The sequence below is a fragment of the Kryptolebias marmoratus genome, linkage group LG6 (assembly GCF_001649575.2).
Source record: "Kryptolebias marmoratus isolate JLee-2015 linkage group LG6, ASM164957v2, whole genome shotgun sequence".
In the NCBI taxonomy this organism is placed as follows: domain Eukaryota; kingdom Metazoa; phylum Chordata; class Actinopteri; order Cyprinodontiformes; family Rivulidae; genus Kryptolebias; species Kryptolebias marmoratus.
This window is the reverse complement of record NC_051435.1, coordinates 4,430,174-4,454,098: the sequence shown is the minus strand read 5'-3', so window position 1 is coordinate 4,454,098 and position 23,925 is coordinate 4,430,174. Positions and strand designations below refer to the sequence as shown.

Below are 23,925 nucleotides of genomic sequence, written 5' to 3'. Positions count from 1 at the left end.
TGAGCTATTTAACAGGAGAGACTTTGCGATAAAGCTCCATTCTGCCATTTTTTTACAGCTAATTTGAACTCCTTCAAAAAAAAAAAAAAACAAATCTAATGCTCCATAGCAAAGCTTGTCATCAACATTTCTACCACTATTAAACAGCAAAACAATTAAAGCACAAGATGCAACTTTTGGGATTTTAAGACTAATATAACTGATGCTATTTATTACTTAATGTATAATAAATTGACGGCATAACATACATAGTCTTTTCATAAAATAAGATTTAAAAACTCTTGCATAAACATTCAATATGGTGACTCAGTGAAAAGGTCCAAACCTGTAACCCAAAAATAAGACATTACATTTGTAGAGCTGGACCAAAGGTTTTTATGACGGTAATATAACGGATTCAGGAGGCTTCCAGACGATACAAAGCCTCAGACAGTTTGAAGCAACATAAACAAAAGAAACAGCTGACCAGCTCATCCAGCTGTGGTCTCAGCCAACACACACACACACAGATGTACAAATTAAACTTTATTCTTGAGGAAAAACTCACTCTGTGGACACGTTCAAAGTGGACACTGTAGACAGTTGGCCATTTAATGCCCTGACAGCCTGGTTGGTGATTATACATGCCCTTCATGTGCTTAAAATGGTTTTCAGAGCTGCTATTTGTGTCGCCAACAAAAATCAGACAGGAAAAACAAAATCTCAGGCCTTCATTCTCGTCTTCTACCTCAGCACCACACTGCAACATTCCATGTCCGTTACAAAGCCCTTCACAAAGATAATAAAAAAACGCTTTCTTCCTGCCATTTTGATCTGATCAGGGATATTTTAGCTTTGCTTTTTTCTCCCCCAGCCGCTATCAGCTATCAAAGGCCAAAACAACTAAAGAGTCTGTCTTTGTTCAAACAGCTGACATCACTTGCTGCCAGCTGGTGAAAACCTTAGGCCTGCACAAAAGATTTTTATCACTTTATCAAAGCCATCCTCTGGTTTCTGATGAGAGGCTGTCCCAACATATTGCAGTTTTTAAAGTATTTAATTCTCAGTGTAAAAATGGTACATTTACCTCCAAATACAAGTTTTAAACCCAGTACTACAAAAACGCTTCGAAAGAACTTGGATTTGGTTGATTTCCATTCTGAATCTTTTCAGAATTCCAACACTTGCAGATACAGAACTCTATGACTGCTGAATAACAATAGTTTCCTCCCTCTTGGCTTCAGATGATTACTCCATTTCCTTTTATTATCTGATCCCCAGACCCAGGCTGACCCTGCTGGAAGAGGTGTGAGGGTAAGTGTTTTCAGATGTGGATCAGTGATGGGGCCTTCGGTGAGAGCCGTGCCCTGCAGGGCAGAGGCAATTGACGCCCCTCCTGCCTCCTGCCTATTTTCAAATTCTCAGCTCACCATGGCACCCATCCAGGGACCTCCTCAAACCCCTGCCAGCGGGGGTGCCCAGCAGGCCGCTGAAACATAAGAAGCAAAGACCCGGGTTCACTTCATTACTTGTCTGCAGGGTGGTGGTGTGAGTAAAATGAGTGTCCTTCAAACTGGAAGTCCTGCACACAAACCTTCATGACAGCAAAAAGCTGCCGCCCCTCGGAGGTGTCCTTGAATGTCTGAAGCCTTACCAGATGTCACGGTGGTGCAATTAACCAAAGCTCTGACTCAGGTAGGGAGTTGTTGGATTAAGTCTTTAAATGTGCACAAATCTTTTAAATCGTTAAAATTCTTTGACAAGTTTTTACACAAAGAAATACTTTTAATAATGTGAGCAAATAAAGCCAAGTCCATCACTTTAGAGTTCCTGTAAAGATTTTCATTTTGTAGTTTACAATTCGCCTATTTATAACTCAACAGATCTGCAGGGCATTAACAAGAGCCCCAAGAAAGAACAAATACAACTTTCAGCATGACTGATTTCAGTTTAAACTTGAACATTTTTAATAGCGCATATGCAATAAATATCTCTGTTCATATGCACATAAATTTGTTTAACATGAAAGCTGAAAAACACAAGAACATATTTGTGCTTTCTTGCAATGTGACATTGCGTATTATGAGCACTGATGTCAAACCACATGAAAGGGTCCCGAGAGCTGTAAATGTTTATGTGTTTGCATAATTCAGAAAGAAAAACAGCTTCAGCAGTTACAGAAAGGCTGTTCACAAAATCTGCTTGTAGCTGGGTCTGCAGCAAAACATCAGAGCTGAAAATAAATTCATTTAATATTAGTCTGTTTTTTCTCTCTGGATACGCTGCTTATTACTTGGGCTGCTGACGCAAACTATATTATTTTTTTAATTTCTTGAAAGTCTTAATTGTAGTAACAATTATTTCCACACTGCTATTTAGAGCTCCGTATGTCAGTGGAGTACCAGCTTCAGTCATTGGTCAGCTCCGTCCTTCCAGCCAAACTACGGTTTCAAAAGTACTATGGCGGATAAAGTGGAGTATTTCTGCTTCAGCGTTGAACAAAACAACTTCTAAAATCTTTAAAAGGTTGAAGGATTCTAAAATATGGGAATACGTCAAACAAACTCACAATAAAAGAGTGGCTTGTATGCTGCAAGGTTTCCTTGGCTTATCACAGCAGCACAAACACGATGCGTAAACATCTAAAAAGGCGGCACATGGGAGCTGTTGATGAGCCACCAGAATAGACAAAGCCACAGTAAGTATTTAAGCTGCTAAATGCACTCTGAATTTAGACAGGTTGTCTATGTGGTGCATATTCCAGTGAATTAATGTTTGAACCAGAAAATTTTAGATTAGAATCTTGGCTTGAGTTTGATTGATTTATAATGTGAACAAATGTGAAGCAACAAACAAAATGTGAAGGGCCCAAAAATAAAAAGCAGTCATATTTGTCGTTTACACTTTAAGCTTAAGGGTTTGTTACACTTATTTTGTTTAATGCATTTGATTTACTTATAAATATTTATTTTTTTTACAAGGTTAAAGTGTCATAAGTCAACAAATGTAGGCAAGCTCTCTCATTTAACCTTTAATGCTTAGCTGTTTGACAATCATTTCAGATAATACTTTAACAGTCATCAATCCCTTGGGTCTTCTTGGCTAAATTCTTACCTCATTGCCAAGCAGAGCAGAGATGCAGGCTTCAGAGGCATCACATATGGCTGTGAGGTCGTGACCCCCCTCTAAGGCAAGTACCAAGCGACCGCCCGCCAGACCCATCAGCTGCCTGGTCAGGTACCCAAAACCTGAATACAAAGGAAATGACAGACAGGAGGAGGAAGGGGACAAAGAAAAAAAGGAATGAGAGAGAACTGTGGTTGAGCCTCTAACTTCCTCTTTGAGTTTTGATAAAAGGAAAAAACAAACAAAACAAAACAAAAAAAAAGGCACGGACGAACCATCACAGAAAGAAAAAGAGGAAAAAAAGAGCACTGTGGATTTACTGGAGGCCAAAAAACAAGCCCTAATATGAGCCAGGTTTAATTTTAATAAATATGGCTTTGAGTTTAATCTTAGTCACAGCCTTTGATGTTTTTCCTCTCAGGAGGAGGGAAGCTCAAATATATGCTTTCAATCATATTTTATTCCCCACTGAATTCTGCTCCATCTCCTCTTCCTACAATCCTCTCTAAACCACCTATAACACTCCCTTTGACAACCAAGACCACGGCTCTTATTTGGGATCTGCAGGGCGGTTTCAGAAAAGCTCTTTCCTGGCACAAGAACGTATCTGTCTGAATAAAAGGCAATACCAAAAAATATGCAGAAGGTGTGTGTGACTGTCAGGCTTTTTGTTGGTGATTCTTGGGCAGTCATCATCAGGTTTTTTGGTATAAATTAGGTTTGAGAATTTTGATTTATTGCATTATAATAGAAACTTTATTGAACTGCATCAATATGATCAGTACTTACATTTCCCTGTCAGTTTGTATCCTCCCAGGGGTGGGGCGTGTCCATCTACCGCATCGAAGCCAGAAGACACCAGAACCATGTCTGGGGCAAACTCGTTGGCGATGGGCATGACCACCGTTCTGTAGTGAAGGACACAGAAAAAACCAAAAACAATAAAAGCTCAGTTTTTTTTATGCTTCTTTTATTTTTTTTTCTTGAAATATTGACTTTGTAAATCTGCCTTTGCAGGACAACATAAAACAACAGATCAAAAGTCCATCCACCCATTTTCTGCCACCTATCTGTGGTCTGGTTGCAGAGGCAACAGGTCCAGGAGAGAAACACAGACTTCCCTCTCCCCAGAAACACTCTCGAACTCCTCCTGGGGGATCCCAAGTTGTTTTCAGACCAAAGAGGATACATGATCCCTCCAGCAAGTTCTGGGTCTGCCCTGGGGTTCTCTTCTTGACAGACACCTCTCTTTGGAGATTGTCCAGGAGACATCCTAACCAGTTGCCAGAATCATCCTAGCTGCCTACTTTCATAGCAGAAGAGCAGCATCTCTATTCCGAGCTCCCCTCTGCAGAACTGCTACCCCCATGATCCTGAGGGCTATGCTGTCTGAGCCGTCAGTCCCTGGTAAGGTCTCCTACAGCAAACTCCAAGGGATGGTGTCAGGCTAAGACGGATTAAAAAAATTGATGGACAACAAACGTATTTGTCCGGATACCTCATCTAGATAATGAAACTGGGGCATCTTCCAGGAGCTAGGCCTGTGGGGGGAGCTCGCTGTAAAGCAAGTAGTGGTTGAGCCTTGGCTCCTGGGACTCGGTCAGGCCAAGCCAACAATAAAATGACAGGAAGCCACATGGGAGCCATCAAGGCTGGGTGATATGCAACCCAGGTGGCAGGTGAAGGAGGGTCCCTGAATGGGCAGTTCCTGGTGACAAAAACTGATTCTAGGAGATCCAAAGTGTTTCTTAAAAATATCAGCAGCATGAAAGCTTGGTAACAGGTGGGGTTAAATGCTATCTGCTAAATATTTTTATAACACAACCAGAAAATATCCGCATTGAATATAAACCATTTGTTTATTCCCATGACCACATGTCCATTACATCTTAAGGTATTGAAGGATGAAGATCTCTAAGCAGAACATACTGGAACATTTCAGAACCTGAACCACTGAAGGCATCGAGGGCAACAACAAATATGGTCCAATCATTCACTGTACTTCACATTTCTTTTACAGTATTTATTTCCTTTTCAAGCTTTTTTCAAACAAACATCCACAGATTATGTTTATATGTAGGCTTAGTGTGTGGCAGGAATAATTTCCACATAAACGTTTGAAGTGGAAAGCCTGGAAATTTGGAGGCAGCGATCCACTCCACAGTCCCTAAGTAAAAAGGAGGATGGATATAATTGCATGTGTGTATGTGTGTTAATTATGGAGGATAATTCTAACACTGGATGGGTGTGGTGAATGAGGGCTGTTTGTATACAAACTTCATTTGGCACACAACTACTGAGCAATGACAGAAAAATCTAATAAACACTGGGATTCTGTACAATAATTCACTGTGAGCTGTGGCTGGAAAATCCTCTGGGGCTTATTGGGTCATACTGGTTGGAATAAAAGGAATCAGTTTTGTACTGATTTTACTTTATTCTAGACACACTGGTCCATATCATAAAAGACACAAACAAAATAAAATAAAGATAAAAAGTTAAGCATGCAAAAATTGTATTTCATAATTTTAAATTGTGAAGAACATCTTAAGTGGTTAGTGTTTTTACAAATTGTTATTTTTTATAGAGGGAAACAAACTTTTACAACTAAAGGGATCAAGTCCAAAACAAGAAAATGTTCTGATTGCTTCTAGTTACTTATTACAAAGTCACAAAGACTGGTGACAAAAAAAAAATAATAATAATAATAACTAAAGAGAGAAAGCAACAAAATCTGCACAATTGTTTTCTCATATTGATGGTTAATGAGTCCTTAATTTAACAAACTGTGCCAACTATTATGGACGTTTGTTTACCTACAGAAACAGCCGAAGTGACTGAAAATAGGTCAACAGTGGCAACGTCTATGGAAGAACCATTTGGGATCAAGAAGTCAGACAATTCTGATGTGTTGGTATGTATTTACACTCATATTTGTTTAGTAAAATATGCAAATAAAAGTGATTTGTTTACTTTGAGTGTGGACCCAGATTTCTGAATTACATATCAATATATGTAGAAAACTACTGGAGTAAACTCCTTTAATCTTCACCATTTGATATAGTTCATGATAACATTTTTTTATTTCATCGTTTGCATGAAGTACCTTTAATTGGCTTTTTGAAAAAGTGTTTTAATATAACTTAGCAGGTACCACTTGGCTCATAAACAGCTGAACTTTCCAGCTGGCAAAACAAGTGTTTCTCTCTGATTCCTTGTGGGACTTCTGACTCTGCACAACATTATTTTTTTTTAGGTTTTTGGGTTATATGGGCAAGTTGTGTTTTGGTGAGGTTTGTGAGTGACGGAGTACCACAGGGTTCTGTTGTAGGTCCCCTGCACTTTGCTGACCTCAGGAACACGGTTGCTGGTTCGCTGGATGTGGGCGGGCAGCTCACCCTGAACTCTGTAGGCCACAGGTTTTTCCATTTCTTGCTCACCACCTAATTACAGCCCTGAGCTGTGCTCAACCCTTCCTCTGCCCCCCTCCATTACAACACAACAGTCTAACGAACACACAGCTGTCTGAGGAAGAGGTGGGACGTAGCTTTAGGAGGTTTTCGGGAGTCCCAGACATGCAGTGCGTGCGTCACTGTACTCTAGAGAGAATCTGGCAACACGTCAGGGAAAAACGTCATGCTTGGTAGATGAAAGAGCTTTACTGAGAACGACTGATGGAGAGGGAACAGACAAAATTGAGACATGAAGAATTTCACAAATATATTAAATAATCTACCCACAACCTTAGTCTATTAACATTTAAGCCATAAAAGACCTCACACTTAATAACAGGAGTCAGCAACAGGCACAGAGAGAAACCTTGACTACCAAGGACGCCTAAACCACTGACGGCTTCCACACCCCCTCCACCAACCTTGAACACAAACAGAAACAGTTCTGGTTCGTGAAGGTGAATACTGCTGGTGTCATCAGTTCCAGCCCCCACCCACAGGAATAATATCCTGACATTTAAGGAAATAAAGAGCCACAGTGATCAATTAGCAAACTGGCAAGGAAGGAAACCGGTGGTTTTTGAGGAGGGCTGATGGGTTGTGAATCATTGGCTATGCATGCAGTAATGAAAAAAGACTGTTTGTTAATTACGAGACACTGTTTTGACTGATCCACAAACAATGAGACATCCTGAGCAAAATGGGATACAACGTTAAAACAGTCGGCTCATACCCAATCACATTTAAACTGCGATTAGAGTCCTTTGTCAGCTATGTAGCGTCATCTGTTTGAGGTTGTTTTGTTCACCTGGCAACAGGTCTGCATTTATTGTCTGATGGGCGGCAGGCTTATTTTTACATACATTTAGAATTCAAGAAAATGTTTTCTTTTAATTATTAGATGTAAAAGAGAAAAAAAAAATCTTTGTTTAAAACTTTGGCATGCAAGGCATTGGGCAATATGCAGTCCTTCAAGGAATGCTAGTTTCAGCTTTAAAATTTGCATCAGATAAGTTCATCCTCCTCTGTCTTTCAGAGAGTCAGGTGGAGGAAATATGAACAGTCCTTTAGAGGGAGCAGTTTTATTCAAACCAGCAAGTGAAAGGTTAAACTGCAGCGCTTGAAGGCTATACCCCTTCGTTCATAAAAAAGTAGAAAAGAGAGGGAGAGTGAAAAACTTACACACGCACACTTATACTTCAAAGCCCTGTCATCTGGAGCTGCAGAGAGCTGTTTTGAATTAAATTTAATTCTCCTGCTCTCTCTTCTTTCCAAGTTCATGGCAAAGAGGGGGACTTGAGGAAGGAGGGGTGGGGGAGAAAAAAAGATGGGGAGAAGGAGAGAGGAGAGAGAGAGAGAGAGAGAGAGACAGTGTTTCTGGTTTTCATTAGAGCCAATTTTCTTATCTTTTTTTCCTCTCCGTTCTTTCTGGAGGCTCAGACTTGATCTCCTGCAAATGCAACGTGGCACAGGCCAGCAGAGGAATGGGAAGGTGACGGCTGCAAGCCATGCACACACACACACCCTTCACCACGCTCCCGGAGACAGGGAGGAAGGGAGGAAGGGGGAGACAACAGTACGCAGATAAACTGATACCCACATGATACACACAGACTGTGTGTATCATGTGTGTATCAGTTTATACACACAGACCGTGTGTATCATGTGACTGGATATGTGGAAGCACAGCGATGCACTGGAAAAGTTGTTTGAATGAGTTTCACTGCTATGTTTGACACAATAATGTATATTTGAAAAATAAATCATTACTATAGGCTCTAAATACACCTAATCTAAAACACTGGTTCTCAAAGTAGGGATTTGGGATCCCATTGGGGATATAGAGATCTCCATGATCTCCAGTACTTAAATAAAAATGATTTTTTTTTGTTATATTTGAAGAAGAAAAAAAAAAACAAAAAACAGTCAAATGGATAAAAGATGCATACTAGTTGCTGGGGCTGTTTTTGTTTTGTTTAATTAGTTTGAGATGTTTATATGTTTTAACCAGTGATAGTTAAGGTCAAACATCTCTTCCATTGACTCCAAGCTGACAAGTTGGGGAACCACTGATCTCGAATATGATCCTATTTTACTACTTACAAGCAAAGAATACACACATATACTATATATCTATGAATGTTGGTGAGTGTGTGAGATCCATGAGCTGCTGGACAGGGTTGCTGCTGTCCCACGGAGACTATAAATTTTCCGGTCTTGCAGAGGCTCCAGGGGATTAAAGGTGCAGCAATATGGAGTGATAAACAACCATATTCTTTCTCCTTCTCTAAACTCTGTGATGCGAACGCAACTCACAATTATTTCAACAGGCACAAAAGCAAGACAAGTTGAAGCACACTGCAGGTGAAATGTGCATTACAATAAGTTTTACAAATAAATAGCATAAATAATAGCTTTTTATGAGGTTCTCTCAAATAAAAATTCAAAAGCTGACTTGCACTTCCACTGTCCCTTTGTGCAATTGTGTAAATTTCTATAAACATGATATTTGTGAGTTATTTTGCAGTTTTTTGGGCTTCAATGATGGGTTATAAATACTGTGGGTAGTATATATTATAGCCTGCTGACAGTTCACATGTAGAAAGTGGAGGATGAGGAGAGAAAAGAAGAATAAAAAGAGCAGAAGGTGACTAAAAGCAAATGGGGCTCTGATGTGCATTAACGGGTCGATATGCGCTTCCCGGAGGTTGCATGCCGAAGGCTGCGATCAGGCAGTGGACAGTCGGGTGGATGTGTCGAGTTCAGGCCAGATGGACGAACAGTCGAAAACACGGACTCATCTTCAAAGAGCACTGGAACGAATCTGGGCCTGCTGCTTTCAAGATGATCCAAAACTGTGCAAGTGACATGTACACGTCTGCACCGAGACGTGCCTGAAGTTTTATATACGGCAGCGGTCAAAAGATCGAACAGAAATCAGGCCTGGCATTCGGACGAGCCTAGTACCTTCTCAACAGTTCCCAGCAGGTCATTTGTTATATTTCACGTTGGATTTTTAAAAATATGGCACCAAAAACACTAAACTTCCACTGCTGGTGACTCTTTGGAAACCATTTCCTCAGAGACGGTTCCAGAGCAGAAATTAAATACAGAATTTTCAGACTCTCTGTAAATCAGCTGCTGATATCACTGATTTACCTGAATGCAGCGAGGTAGTCTGCATCAGCCATGGGCGGTTCAAGTCCTCCGGTAAAAGCCATGTTGACGTTGAAGCCTTCACCTGCATCACTGCCCACCTGCAACACATAAACATGTTGTTTTAGATGCAGAGCTGTAAAGAAACCGGTGAGCAGGTGAGCAGAAAGACAGAACTCACCTCATCAGGTGCTCCACTGCCTGGAAAGAAGTTGCCATCGTCGTAGCGATGTAGAGACAGGTAGAGAACGCTGGGGTCCGTGTAGAAGGCCTGCTGAGTGCCATTCCCATGATGGACGTCCTGGAAATATTCAAAACTGATTGGTTTAAAGATTGATGACAAAACAAGCATTTATAAATCTTTTTGACGTATTACTAAAGCGCAGCTAACAAGCAAACAAAAAAACTTTAAAGATAAGCAACCAGTAGCACATAAAACAACATGGAAAACTGAAGGACTATTAATTTCTACACGTACTCTTAGACAAACTGAATGACAGAGACGGTTAATCTACATCTCAGCTGCAGCCTGTCATGATGTCAAAAAAGAACGGTCAGCAGGATTCAATAAAAGCACTCAACTTTAATAGCTGCGTTCCCCTGCCAACAACATGACATCAATTAAATGACCTCACTTCTCTGTATTCAAAGAATGCTTTAATATGCCGGTCCTAAAAATGTCCCTGTTAGCTGCAGGCGAGCGGCACAGAGAGACCGAGCTCCGTCTGCGACAGACAGAGAGGAAATGAAACGGTCCTTCAAAAGGAGTTCAGGAATGAATATGACCGTCCTCCTCGTGTCCCGGAGCGACGGGTAGACTGTATCTGTCCTGAACAGCAAAAAGATGCTCAAGAGTCACTTTTAGCTGCTGTGCTCATAGTTATTTTTAAGCTTTAATGCTCTTATGAACGACTGATTTTAATAAAAGTGTCAAGAAAAAAGTTGGTTTGACTGCGCCTACTAGTGATCAGATGTCATTTAGAAGTTACCAAAGCTGAAAACAAAATAATTTTTTACACCTTATGATGATAATATCTGAAAAGACTCTTAAAACCAGCCCGATTTATCTACGCTGACGGCACCAAACAGCCTGTTGTTGATGTTGGTTTATATGTATAAAGAAGTGAATTCCCCAAACACATATTGGAATAAAAAGTTGTGCTGCTAATTAAACTCACCCAGTCCACTATAAGGATTTTGCTGACATTAAGCCTCTGCTGGAGGAGCTTGGCTGCGATGGCGATCGAGTTAAAATAACAGAAGCCCCTACAAATAACAATAAGACAGTTAAATGTACAAATGTATTATATTTATATTCCTAAACAATACTGTCCTGAATTAATTTTCTATGTCAAATAAATGGCTCACATGGGTGTGCTCTCCTCAGCGTGGTGTCCAGGTGGTCGAACTACAGCAAATCCATTCTGCAGAACAACAGATGCTTACGGGTTAAAGAAAGTTTGACAACTCCAAGCATCACCCTGCTCACCTGAGGACTGGTTGCACAATCACAAACTGAATAAATCAACACTTCACCTCGCAATCTGATGGCCTGACTTCGGCATTACCAAAAATAAGTCTGTCATTTAAAATAACGTCACCAATCTTTTCCTCAGAGGGCAGAATTGTGCGAACATACAACTGCACAGAAACAGATGCTGGTGTCGGGTCAGTTAAGGCAGCACTCCCAGTAACTGCTCTGGGAGTCCCCCACTGCTTCGTGGGGACATTAGATAGATGTTCAGGCTGATGCGGAGCGAGGCAAGCTGGACTAATGATGTTGAGTCAGCTGCTGTGGATTAGCAGCCAGCCGAAAGATTACTGTAGCGACAACTGCCTCGACTGATTTGAGGGCATCCACTTGAAGAACTCACATGGGTGAGTGTAGGTGTAGGGCTAAAAAGAGAGAATTGTTTCCTTATAAAAACTACAAATAAGGATCAGGGGAGAAACATGAAGGGGAGCAGAACTGTGTGTGTCCCAGTGCACATCTGAGTGTGTTCCTTGTGTAGATTTATGACGATATGTGGAGTTCACAGAGTTGTTGGTGCAGGTGGAACTTGGTCATTTGGCTGTCGAGGATCCTGAGAGGACCATCTGCATGTGTAAAAAAATGGGAGTGTGGATGTGTGCGCATGAATGAGCACCTGCACAAAGCTGCGTGTGATAGAGGTCATTTAAATTCATACAACTATAAATGCAGTTGTACAGATCGGTTTTCATTTGAAGCTGATTTGCAGAAAAAAACATAATACCAATAAGACTGAGTGATATCAATCCAAACCAAAAACTATCCGCATGGCGTGCTACTGTCTCGCTCTGAGGAATGTCATTAGTCTGCGGTGCGTTGGTGCTAAGTTAGCGCTAAGTGGGATGGCTGCTCTGCAGGTGGCTGTGGTGTAAGACTAATAAAGGAGGCCTGTTAGTTGGGCCTGCTGGCATTTGTAGAGCCTGTGTGCCGGGCCTCCCTGCTGCGTTCAAACAGCAAGCAGCCACAGCTACACATGGAGGCTGGGTGGGAGGGGGAGTTAGGTATCACAGGGTGGGGATGTCTGTCTGGAACCAGCTAATGATGGAGGAGGGTTTCTTTCCACAGGACGTGTGATAACATACAGCTCAAAGAAGATGCTTTGGATCGTTCACCCATCTCACTATCTGCTCAATATTGATCACAGAGGTAATAGTTCTAAACATGGACCAGAAAACTTTCTGAGCTGGACTTCATTGTTGCATTTAAGGCAACAAAGAGCACATATTTATGCACAAAGATGAAACAAAAATTAAAAAAAATAATCTTCAGTGATTCCAGAGTAAACTATAGCCTCTCACCTTGCATGCCTTTTAAACAAAGATATCATGCAACGCAGACAATTACATTATCACCCATTTTTCACATCACCAGTAATATGCAGTGCTGGGCAGGACATAGATTTTTTTGTTAACATAGATACTTTTTAAAATGAAATATACATTCTATATACTATATATTATTCTCCTCTCAAGGTTTCTCACTTGCCTGAATTTTATTTTTCATTTTTGGACTTTTTTAAGCTACTAATGTTAAGAAACTATAATCATCAGAAGAGCCTTTCTGCTCTTTTATTTTCAAACATCTGAAGCCTGACTGAGGCTAAAAGTTCTGCACACACATTATTTTTTTTTACAAAAATTTAAAAAGGCCCAATTCAGCTATCAACACACAGAAAAAGGAAAAATCTGAAGGACTCATTGCGACTATGAGATAATATTTTTACTGAATACTTTAGGCTTATAGATCCTAAAATCTACAAGTAATGAATGCTTTAATCAGACAGTGAATATTTGTCAAATGAATCACTCTGTAGGTCACAGCCTGCAAGAGTTTATGATGCATTCAGGTAAATCTTGTAACCTTAAAATAACCCTCTTAAATTAAATGACCTTTACTGTTGTTTAAAACAATAAAATAAAAAACTGACACATGTTGACTTACTTATTTAAACTACAGAGACAGTAAAGTATATAAAGCACAAACTCTAATATTAGTAAATATTCATGTGCCAAAACATAAGACATGTTGTATCATCCTGTCTGAAAATAGCACAGATTTTTATTTTATTTTTTTGTGCTCATCCATCACACCTTGACTACATGAAGTCAACAGATCGTAGAAACCAACCTTCAGCTCTCCTGATGCTACTTTGAAAACCAGCTCCACCACGGAGCCGACGGCCAGACGAGCCGCCGTGGACGAATGGATCTCGTTCCAAATGGTGTCGCTGTCCACCTGCCAGCACACACAAACACGCAGGATATCACACGCCTTTTCAACGACATTTTAAAAGGAGCAAAAACGCAGTAAAGTTTTCCATTTGTTCATTTTTTTTTTTAATGAATATGGAAATATTTAATCGGGGTCGCATCAGGAGACAAATCTGTAAAAACTGAGAACATTTAAAACGTTATGCATATGTGCATTTAAAGGAACAAAAGTTAGTCATTTATATCTGTCTGTCCCGGATGATGAAAAAACAGCGAAGGGAGAACTGGAAAAATGTATTCACTGAGAGAATAAAAAGAGAAAACAGCTATAAAACAAATTTTAGCAGCTTAATCATGCAGACAGTTTGAATTTGGTATAACAGACCTACTGGATATTATTTAGAGACAAAAGCTGGCAGCCAGAAATAACAAAACCTTAAAGGCCTATCACTCCTTGAAGGAAAGAATATCACCTGTTGCTTCATTACAGTCTGTTCAATAGTCCATGAGATGTTTTGCTAACAGACAGAAAGGGTTAATCGTACAGTTGCATAAAGTGTAATACTCAGAGTTTTGTTGGGAATGATGCTTAGCAGCTACCACACCAAGTTTTAGCTAAAAATCTGTGAAATTGATTGTATTGTAGGTTATTTGTGCTTCCTAAGGTCAGTTGGCTGTAGTCGCCATCTTTAATTGGGTTTGGTCCAAAGCTGATCGGTTGTAATTGTCCACAGACACGGGTAAAAACATTATCACCCGATTTTCACCTTCCAGTGGCGAGCAATAAAACCGTAAAGCCGAACTGGTGTGAGACAAAATGGGTTTGGCGTCATCACTTCATGTACTTTTCAAGTGAAGTGAATTCTTTTAAAAAAAGCAAACTTATTTATTTGCATTTGAAAACTCTGAATCGAATGTTTTCTTTTGTTTCGTTTATTTTCCCAGGTTGACTGCACGTACAGTATGTGTGTGTTTGTGTTTGAGAACAATGAGCCACAGGTCAACCATTCACTCGGTGGTCAAACCTGATTAATGCTGAGGCACGGCTGGCCCTCAGCCCCGATCCCAACACCACACACACACACACACACACGCATCAAAGCCAAAACAGACCAGACTCTGTGATTGATTGGACACGGGATAATATACACACCCTCCATCAGGCATGGCAGATACTGCCGGCAGATGGAGCGCATGATAAACACACAGCGAAGACGCTGGCAGAGGAAAAGAAGAAAGCCGAAGGTCTGTGAACACATGTGGCCGAACCAGAACTCTGGCGAGATCCCTTGATGTAAACCTTTAGCTCTTCTACTTCCAATGTGTTCACTTTAACCTGGCAGTCACTTTCTGCCCACCTTTCATCCAAGCCTGTAGTTTTTTTTGGTGGGATGGTCAAATGATTTTAGCCGAACATCAATTTTTGCCTTTTATTTAGCTCTTTGGTCTATCGACCAATCAGTGAGCAGCACTTCAGCCAGCCAGCCGGCCCCACGTTCCTCCTGTCTCTGGTGACGGAACTCATCAAGGCTGGATGATTACTCCATAATAACATCCACAGTGAAGAAAAAGGGCTCTTTTTAGCCGCGCCAAGAAAGACTTTGTCATGAAATAAAACTGTGGAGCGTTTACCAGAGACGGAACGAAACTTTAAAAAAAAGGACGAAGGGAGGCTGCGGAGCTGCTGATGAGAGTCTAATGGGACCAAAAGTGAAGACGGAGAACTTGAGTGCAGAACAAAAAAAGAATGAGTGAATGTGAAACTGAATTTTATACAAAAATCAAGTTAACAAGAGCAAACAGATGATGTTCTGAAGCAGCAAGAGGTTGTTGATCCGTCTTCAACCAGGAAGGAGCCAAAAGTTAATCAGAAGTAAAGGAAAGCTGTGTTTGTGTGTTTGGAGTAGAAAAGAGGGGGAACGTGCTGCTATGACAAAATGACGGCTCTCCACAGGCTGACAGCCTAATTTCACCCCCTTTCCCCCCCTTGTGTATGACTTGTATGTGAGCGTATGACAGGAAGACAACAATTTGGTCCCATTTGCTGTTATAAAAAGCAGACCAGCACAGAGCCCAGGCGTCTCTTACGCCCCCCACCTTTTTCCTCCCAAAGTGGGGAGGAAGTGGGGAGAAGAAAGTGAAAGGGAATGAGAGATAACCTGAAGGTTTAAGGAGGCTTGACAGGCCTTTAAAAAGCCTTAAAGTCAATAAATAGCAGCAAATATACAGACGCGAGAACGTCGCTTTGAAAAAGACATCACTTCCTCTTTTAAAGGTACTCGTCACAAAGTCATGAAGACCGGACAAAAGAAGAAACAAAATCTGCACAATATTTTCTCAAATTGATGGTTAATGGGTCCTGAAATTAAAAATTTGTAAGCAAAAGTTACGACCAGATGCTAACTAATAAGATCATTTGTTTAGCTACGATAAAAGCGGAAGTGACTGAATAAAGGGTTAAAAGTTAAACTTGCCAATCTAGCAGAAGTTTTATAAAAGTTGCATATATTAGAAGGCAGAGCTCTCTTTATGGTGCTCCAGCCCTGCTTGATCCCTGATATTTAATCTTGACCGTTGTCTTACTCCTCCTCTCTCTTATCTTTCATGTTTAGCAGCAGATTTATTTTTATATTAACACCTAAACGTCTTCTCCAAGATCCTACACTGTCCAGTTCGGCCATATTTGTTTACCTCCACGGACCATGTAGGTCCATCATGAGACTCAAGCTGTCATGCAGTTTTCAGTGGGTTCAGCCGAGTGTTATGTTTACTTTGAGTGCGTACCCACATTTCAGAATTGCATATAAATATATCTGGAAGATAACTGAAGTAAACTCTTTCATACAGCACCGTTTGATTTAGTTTCAGAATAATTCATGATAACCTTTTTTATGTTTGCTTTCATACGTTGCAACGAGTACTTTAAGCCAGCCATCAAAATCACTGGCATGGCAAAGAAATGTTCAATCTCACAAACATCCAATCATACCTTCCACCACACACACACACACACACCGAGAGACTTTAAAACATCTGGATATAATTTGAAACACAGCGAAAAGGCAAGCAACAGCTTTTGTTGCCTCTGGTCCTTGAAGGGTGGTATTTGTGTGTGTGTGTGTGTTTGTTTGGTGGAATGAGAACAAATGGGAGCATTACTGAAGCCGTGAGCAGAAAGAGGGAGTGGGCGACGTGGTTGTTACAGTAATATCTGATGATTCAGGAACTATTCGCCTCAGTCCCCAGTCAGACAGAGCAGCACTGGATGGATATTGATTCGATTAGCACATCACTGTACAAAAACACACCACAGTTTTCCACTGAAATATTAAAGTGTGTGACTAAAAACGGCAGCCTGGCAGAAACATCACACACACACGCTAGTTACAAATGCTTTAATTAGACAGAGAATATTTGTAAAATGAATCAAGCGTGGCTTTCCAAACCAAAAATGAGTCACTTACCCCGATGCCTCCGCAGGGTAACCTCACAAACATGGGATTCACAGAACCTGAAGGAGGACAGGACATGACAAATAAAAGTAAGTTGAACTCAAGATTAAAAAAAATAAATAAAGGTGAAGAGGTAACTCTGTGGACCCGAGGGTCCAAATGACCCTTAAAACCCAGCATTTGACTTGCTGACCTTATCTAACTGCAAGAGTACACAAGGGAGATGCTTTAATTTGGGTAGGTGGAAAAAAAAGGATCCCATTGACCTCACAATCAAGTCCTGCCTCAGGGAGACTACAGGAGAGGGTTCTGTGATGTCCCTGATGTCAGTAAACAAAGATAACTTGGCTAATTTGGTTGTTTTGTAAAAATACAACGTCCTTCACTAAACAAGCTTTATCCTTTATGTCAGCAGAAATGTTCTCAAGTCTGTGTTTCAGCTGCTTTTCCATGCTGGAAACTTTAATCTCTTGATAGTCCCCTTCAAAACTAACAGAACACAAAAACCAAGAGGAGTTTTTCATCTGAAAGCTCTCAGGTTTCACAACAAAGTAAATATAAGTCGAAAAGTCAACATTTTCAACTTGTAAAAGTCAGCCTCATTTGTGTGAAACCACCCATCGTTCATGTGAGTAAAGTTAGTTTCAGACCCTTCAAGTCCAGACATTTCAGCTGATAAAGACAAGATTAAAGGAACAAACAACTGAAACAGACCCCAAGAAAAGAAAACTGCCAGTCTTTAGGAACGTCACAATCTGTGGTAAGCTTGATGCAGCTATTTCAAGAATTTGGTCGATTTTGCTTCCTTTATTTTACTTTAAGTGTATCTTTTCCAGTCATCCCAGCTATTTAAACTGCAAGAAACTGAACTTTGTCTTTTATTCTTGCAGACATTTTGCTTTTGCTCACAAATAAATTTTGTTTCTTGTTACAAATGACCACATTTTCTGAGGTGTTACATATAAAAAAGTGAAGACCTGAAAATTAAAGTTAAAAATTTACTTTCTTTATTGTCAAACTCAAATGTTTTCAGTTCAGATATAAAATAATTGATCTTTTTGTACTTTTAGTTTTGGAGGGGGCAGTAAATGCCACCATTGTGGCTTTGATCGATATTTGACTCAACATATTTCATATGCATATCATCCACTGCCTTGCTTGGGAAAGTTTTAAACAAAGATTTTGCACAATCTGTGCACAATGTTGAAGATGACTCACCTGCTACCACACAACAAATTTCATTTCAATATCTGTAAACCTGGCTGAGTTATAGACATTTTAGTGTTTGCTGAGGTTGATTAGCTGTTGTGGTTTAAGCATGAAAACAGACTCATTTACCAAATTCCTGCAGATTAACTGCGTTTACATGATGTGGTCGTTTAAGATTCCTAATTTGACCAAATCACAGATCCTGATTGTGGCATGAACGAAGCTCAGATCATGTTTTTAACTGATCTGTGCAACATTTATTACTTTAACCTCAATCTTTTTGTTTTATAGGGATAAAATGTACAAAGTTCATCAAAATAAATTAGCATTAAATCTATGCTTTAAGCAGAGGAGGAGAACATATTTGCGACAGGTGTATTTTTGAAGACAGGTGAAAATAAATGTCTTACTGTCGAGTTTCTGTCTCAGAGGGTTGGTTCCATACAGCAAGACGTGGGCCTCAGAGTGGACCGTTTGTAACTCCTCCTGTGACGCCTTCCGACCTCGGATACACTGGAAACAGAGGAGAAATAAAGATTACGCACAGAACCTTTCGTTTTAAATTATTTAACTTAAGGAGAGGATTGTAGCTTAAATAATTTCACTAAGTGCACATCAGGATTCTTATAATTACAAAGAAAAAAAGATCCTGTATTTGGTTCAAATGGTGTAAAGAAATCAGACTGATATTACAACAAGTTTAAAACTAATTTTTAAATGTTTTCTTCTGATAACAAACAGCGTAGATAATTGAATTAACACTGCCCTCTTGTGGTTAAAACTCAGAAGAGCAACAAGTTAACTGATTTTCCAGCTTTTATTTTTTCAGAAACTTCTAGATAACAAAAGTTCATTTGTTTGTTTTCAAGTTTTTTTTCCCCTTTATTTTGTCGCCATTTATTTTTTGTGGTTTGTGTAATATTGTGTAATGTTATTCTTAGCAAACAGTTTCTAATTTGAAGGTAAACTGTGAAACAAATAAAACCAGAACAAACATTTTGAGCAGGTTTAATTACTGTATTACCCTCAACAAAAAGTCAATCATTTTGCAGGGTGTGGCAACTTTACTATCTACTCAAAGTTTTATCTATTTTTAAGATAAAACAAAATCAAATTGTTCAAAATAAAACTAGTTTACAGAAATAGTTAGTGACACAATCCCTAAATTGTTACTGAGGTCTGATTTTTAACTAAGAAAATTGAATGTTTTACTTTAAACCACTCAAGAGTTACTTTTGGAGACTATTTAAGCTCATTTTTGTGTTGAAATCTTTCATTTCAGTCTCAAATTTCTGATAACTGAAGCAGGTGTGTTGCTAGAATGTCTCTTTTCAGCACCATTTATTTTTCCTGACTATAATTTCTTTAATGTTTTTTTTGTTTGTTTACATTTTTGATCAAAAATTTTCTGCCAAAAAAAATCAAAACTCAATTTATGTAATTTGCACATCAATGCCTATAGTAGACTGTTTTAATCCTTTTTATTAGTTTTTTTCTTGCGGCTGAGTACTGATTTACCCATGACGTCCTGAGGCCGCCGCTCTCTGGTCCAGTCTTACCTCACACTGAGACCTGAGGCCCGTTTCCTGCAGTCTGGACCAGATACTCTGAATACGGCCGGCGTGTTCTGGATGAATAGTGGCGTTGCCGCAGATGCACTGGTGCTTCTGCATCAAGGCGTCATGCACCAGACCTGCAAAGTACAAAGAAAGTGGTTCATCCTTCAGTGCCGACAACTTTGGCTTGAATAAAAAGTTTCTACCATTTAAATCATAAATATTAGTTCATGTGGAGAAGAAGCCGTCTCCGTGTGAACATCTACACACCTGTAGTAAACCGGTGCTTTACTGGTGGCTCCTGGGCTATAATGGGGAAGGAAGAAGTGTCTGGAGATGAGCGGGCCCTGGTCAGAGGACGGTGCACAGATATACTGACTGGTAGCCCAGCTGCTTCCATGGAGGCTCGGTAGTTCCTCAACTGGTGGATCCGCTGCTGCTCCAGGAGCAAGGCCTGCTGTTCTCACACACAAACACACTCAGTCAGACATTCTGTACCACAACCAGACTGCAACACAAACATTGTGCCAATAGAGGGCACCAAATGCTGCAGAATCTGTGAAGCTGTACTTCAACAAAGACATTAAGTTGGTCGCGATATTTCAAAAGACAGGATATCATCTACACATCTGTCTTTAGGCAAAAAGTCATTAATACCATTTATCCAGAACCACTTGATTTTTACTTTACTGCTATGTTTACAAAAAGGAAAACAAGCATAATCGAATTGGTATTGAACAAGATTTTACTACTACTCCTGAAATTGTTTAACAGCGTTCAATAAAAACATCTAAAAAAATAGCTACGTGCACCTCTTTTGAACCTTTTAGTGCTCTTTTTCACTCTCACCAAGCCTAAGTGCTGCACTCTTCTGATGGGTGTGTCTGCCTGCACTACTGTACGGGCGCCATGGTGACAGTGAGAGGAGTGCCTGATTGAATTTGGCTGAGCAGACAGCAGGGATGGGCCGGACAGATGAGGACACGGTGTCCTGATTGTCTCCGATCGTAGAGTAGTATAGAGACAAAGAATGCACGTCGCATTCATCAAACAAACGGAGCTACACTGAAAACTGTGAGGATTATGTAACAGAGTGTTTCTGTGTGTACAGTATTTATAGTGCAGTTCTGGACAACTTTGGAGTGGGTGCTTGTTTTAAGACTCAGTGAAGCATGTGCACTGTGTTTTCTTTGTCCGCTTTCTGGGACATAGATAAAAAAAAACAAAAAACAATGCATCTAAAATTATGCTGGTAAGTGAGATGAAAAGTCAGTTGAGAAGACAGGCAGATGGAAAGAAGAGTGTAATGTTTCAGCTCCATCTGTCACAGCTACAGTTACCAGAGTCATGTGTTTGTAAATCTGTGCGAGGCTCCTCTATCGGAAAATAAGCCACCATATTGACGCTTCAAGTTTTCACAAACTCGCATGGTGGGACACGATGAAACAATTTATTGCAGTTAAATCTGATATACATGCAGAAGTGAAAGGAGAGGTCATTGTTCCATCTTTGAAGTTTTTACACTTGACTGTCTCGAAATGAAACAGAAGTTATGCAAGCTGCTTTCTAAAGCCAGTAAGTCACTTGGCTGTGACGGTTAGAGGCTAGTTAGTGAGTTGCATTTGCAAGGGAGTCTTCAAGATATCTCAAAACGTTTGTGGGATACATTTACTGAATGTAGACTCACTCTCATCAGCACCTGCAGCTTCATACCCTACCTGTTTAAACAGGAAGTCCTGCTCTGCCTGCCTCTCCCTCTGATCCCTCTCTTCTTGCTCCTGGAGGTCAGGAGGCTCCTGCTTGATGACCAGTCCCCGTATCAACCCCGTCTCAGGCATTGAGGAAGAGGAGGACGACGACGAGGATGAGGAGAGCCCCTGGTGCTCCCTGAGCTCCTCCTCTGTCTCTTCGGGGTGACTCTGATGCTGACGACCCGACACTGAAGCGCCGGAACCTACAGGAGATACCTGATCACTGGGCTTGGACATGATCTGGAGGAGAAACAAACAAACGTCATTATTATTTGGAGTCTGTCAGGCCATGATGCTGCTAAAGGACAATGACAGTTACAAAAATAACCAAATCCTCTGACTAAAAGAGGATTTGTCTTTAGATCCAGGAGGGAAATGAAACAACGTTTTTAACTGATAAACAACGAAGAGTAAGATGAATGAGGAACAACCTTGTGAGTTCACCAATGATGACTTCCTTCCAAAAATAGATGAGTGATCAGACTAAGTACAAAAACAACGTAAAAGACCTCAAGTTTAAGCAAACAAGAAGCTAACATTAACCAGCCCCTTTGACGTTTTGTACACACAGATAAAGCCGATCTGCACTCTGGACTCCAGGGCCAGAAATATACGGCCTAAAGATGAAATTATATAGTTGTCCGACTTGTGTCTCGTGCAAATTGTGATATCAAAAGAGCGGAGTTTCCGTGCATCTTGGTGCTTCAGACGTTCAGCACTCTTTGCAGTTTGCCTATTAAACAACAGGCGTCGCTGCTCTCAGAAACAGGAAATGGGGGAACCACTTAAAGCGACCGAGAACACTAGTTTTCCACGTCTTTGTTGGGATGCCACATTTTTTGAGATTGAATTTAAGACTGGAATGCTCCCTACAGGTTGGGAATGAGTCTTTGCTGTAAGCAGAGGAATTCAAAAACCTGAGAGTCTTGTTCACCAGTGATGGTGGGATGGAACGAAATTCAGATTTTGATCAAGTGCCCAAAGTTGACCTTTCATGTGGTTGGCTTTTATAACATCAGACAAAGGTTAGAATTTGGTTATTGTTGAGGACAGAAGAAGAAAGCACTAAAAAGGGGGTTTGTTGTATGCAGCAGATTGTACAATGTGCAAGAAATGCTAACATCTGAAGATGTGGATAACGGCTGCTGGATGGAAGAGCTCCTTCTTATGCATCCAAACAAGTGCTTAAAACCAAGTGTATTTTTAGTGTAAGTCATGTCCTCGTTCTGAAACCTCTGACAGAATCTCTTTAACTGTTTTTTTTATGAAACTGTTACGGTCAACTTGTCTGAACTCAGAAATACTGAGCTAAGGGCACAGGGGGTGGGGGGTACTGCAGGAACTGTGGAGGGGGTTACTGGTGTAATCTTGTTGTGGCAGCTGTCCCCGTCGCTGTCATCAAAAACCACAACCTTGATGTACAGGTCATGATTGGACTGCTGTTTGTGCACGAAACACACATTCACAGAAGTACACACACATTCAGAGAAGTACACACACACACACACACACTTGGCTGGCATACTGCCCAGGGAACGGTCCATTGACGTCAGAGAGCAGGCTCTTGCTTCATCCCAGTCCCTCTTCTCCAAACAAACTCAAAACACTGAACCAGTCCTGCTGCACTGATTCTCACTCTCCTTTTCTTTCATGTTTTGTTCTCTTTCTCTCTTTCTGACGTTTTTTTTTCAGACAAAATAGTTGCTGGGATATGAACCATAAGGGGGACAGGCACTAAATAAGCCCATTAAATCCACAAGAAAGATGGGGGGAGCGTGCAACGGGAAGAGGAGGTGATTCTAGACAAACACTTGACACTTGTGCACTTCACAGTACTGCTGTTTCAGGTAAAAATGAAGGAAAACAGGCTAATACTGGAACAGTTCCAGGACTTTTTTTTATTTCCATCTTTGTTACAAAGTTGTCAGACAGCTTTACTTTTTCCCCTTTTCACTGCTGACTTGACTGAAACATAATTGAGTAAGTAAAGGAAGGCTGTAGCTGAGTCATGCTTAACAATGTAAAAAATATCCAAGGGGGCGGGGCTATGAAAGAAAACAGAAACAACACACCGATGTGATATTTGTAGAAATAGCTTGCAGCACCTGAGCAACTCAGACTCACTAACAGCCGCCTCGAATATAACCACGACAGCTCAGACTGCCGGATAAATTCTGGCCTGAAAAGTGATTCTGCAGAACATTATAATCTCACAGAAAAGACTTTTTATATAACGCCTGGTGAAGTCATCTTTAATGGAATAGATTTGCAACTTGAGCAACTTATCCTCTGGCCCAACCCAAATCCCCAGGAGGAAAAACCTCCAAAATGAGATTTACTGCCATGTTCTCAATCCCGACACTGCACCGGCTCAGGCCTCCAGCAACAAACCCGACCAACTTGTCAACATTTGCTGAGATAGAACTAGCTGACAATTTGATTTGAAAAGGGATATAGTGTTTACAAAAACGGGGCAAACAAGCAGATTTGGGAGGACACAGAA

At 40.5% G+C, this 23,925-nt stretch overlaps 1 protein-coding gene across 4 annotated transcripts in view; it reads right to left on the bottom strand.

Annotated features, from left to right (window-relative positions):
- hdac4 (histone deacetylase 4) overlaps window positions 1–23,925 on the bottom strand; it is a 108,121-nt gene that overhangs the window by 8,419 nt on the left and 75,777 nt on the right. For all 4 annotated transcript variants that reach the window (XM_017420732.3, XM_017420731.3, XM_017420733.3 and 1 more), the window contains 12 exons: window positions 21,390–21,662; window positions 19,942–20,128; window positions 19,675–19,808; window positions 18,526–18,628; window positions 16,919–16,965; window positions 13,372–13,479; window positions 11,082–11,137; window positions 10,892–10,979; window positions 9,895–10,014; window positions 9,717–9,814; window positions 3,895–4,013; window positions 3,094–3,227 (listed from right to left, as the gene is read on the bottom strand). In XM_017420732.3, coding sequence (XP_017276221.1) covers window positions 3,094–3,227; window positions 3,895–4,013; window positions 9,717–9,814; window positions 9,895–10,014; window positions 10,892–10,979; window positions 11,082–11,137; window positions 13,372–13,479; window positions 16,919–16,965; window positions 18,526–18,628; window positions 19,675–19,808; window positions 19,942–20,128; window positions 21,390–21,662 — 1,467 coding nt within the window. The remainder of the gene's footprint in view (window positions 1–3,093; window positions 3,228–3,894; window positions 4,014–9,716; window positions 9,815–9,894; window positions 10,015–10,891; window positions 10,980–11,081; window positions 11,138–13,371; window positions 13,480–16,918; window positions 16,966–18,525; window positions 18,629–19,674; window positions 19,809–19,941; window positions 20,129–21,389; window positions 21,663–23,925) is intronic.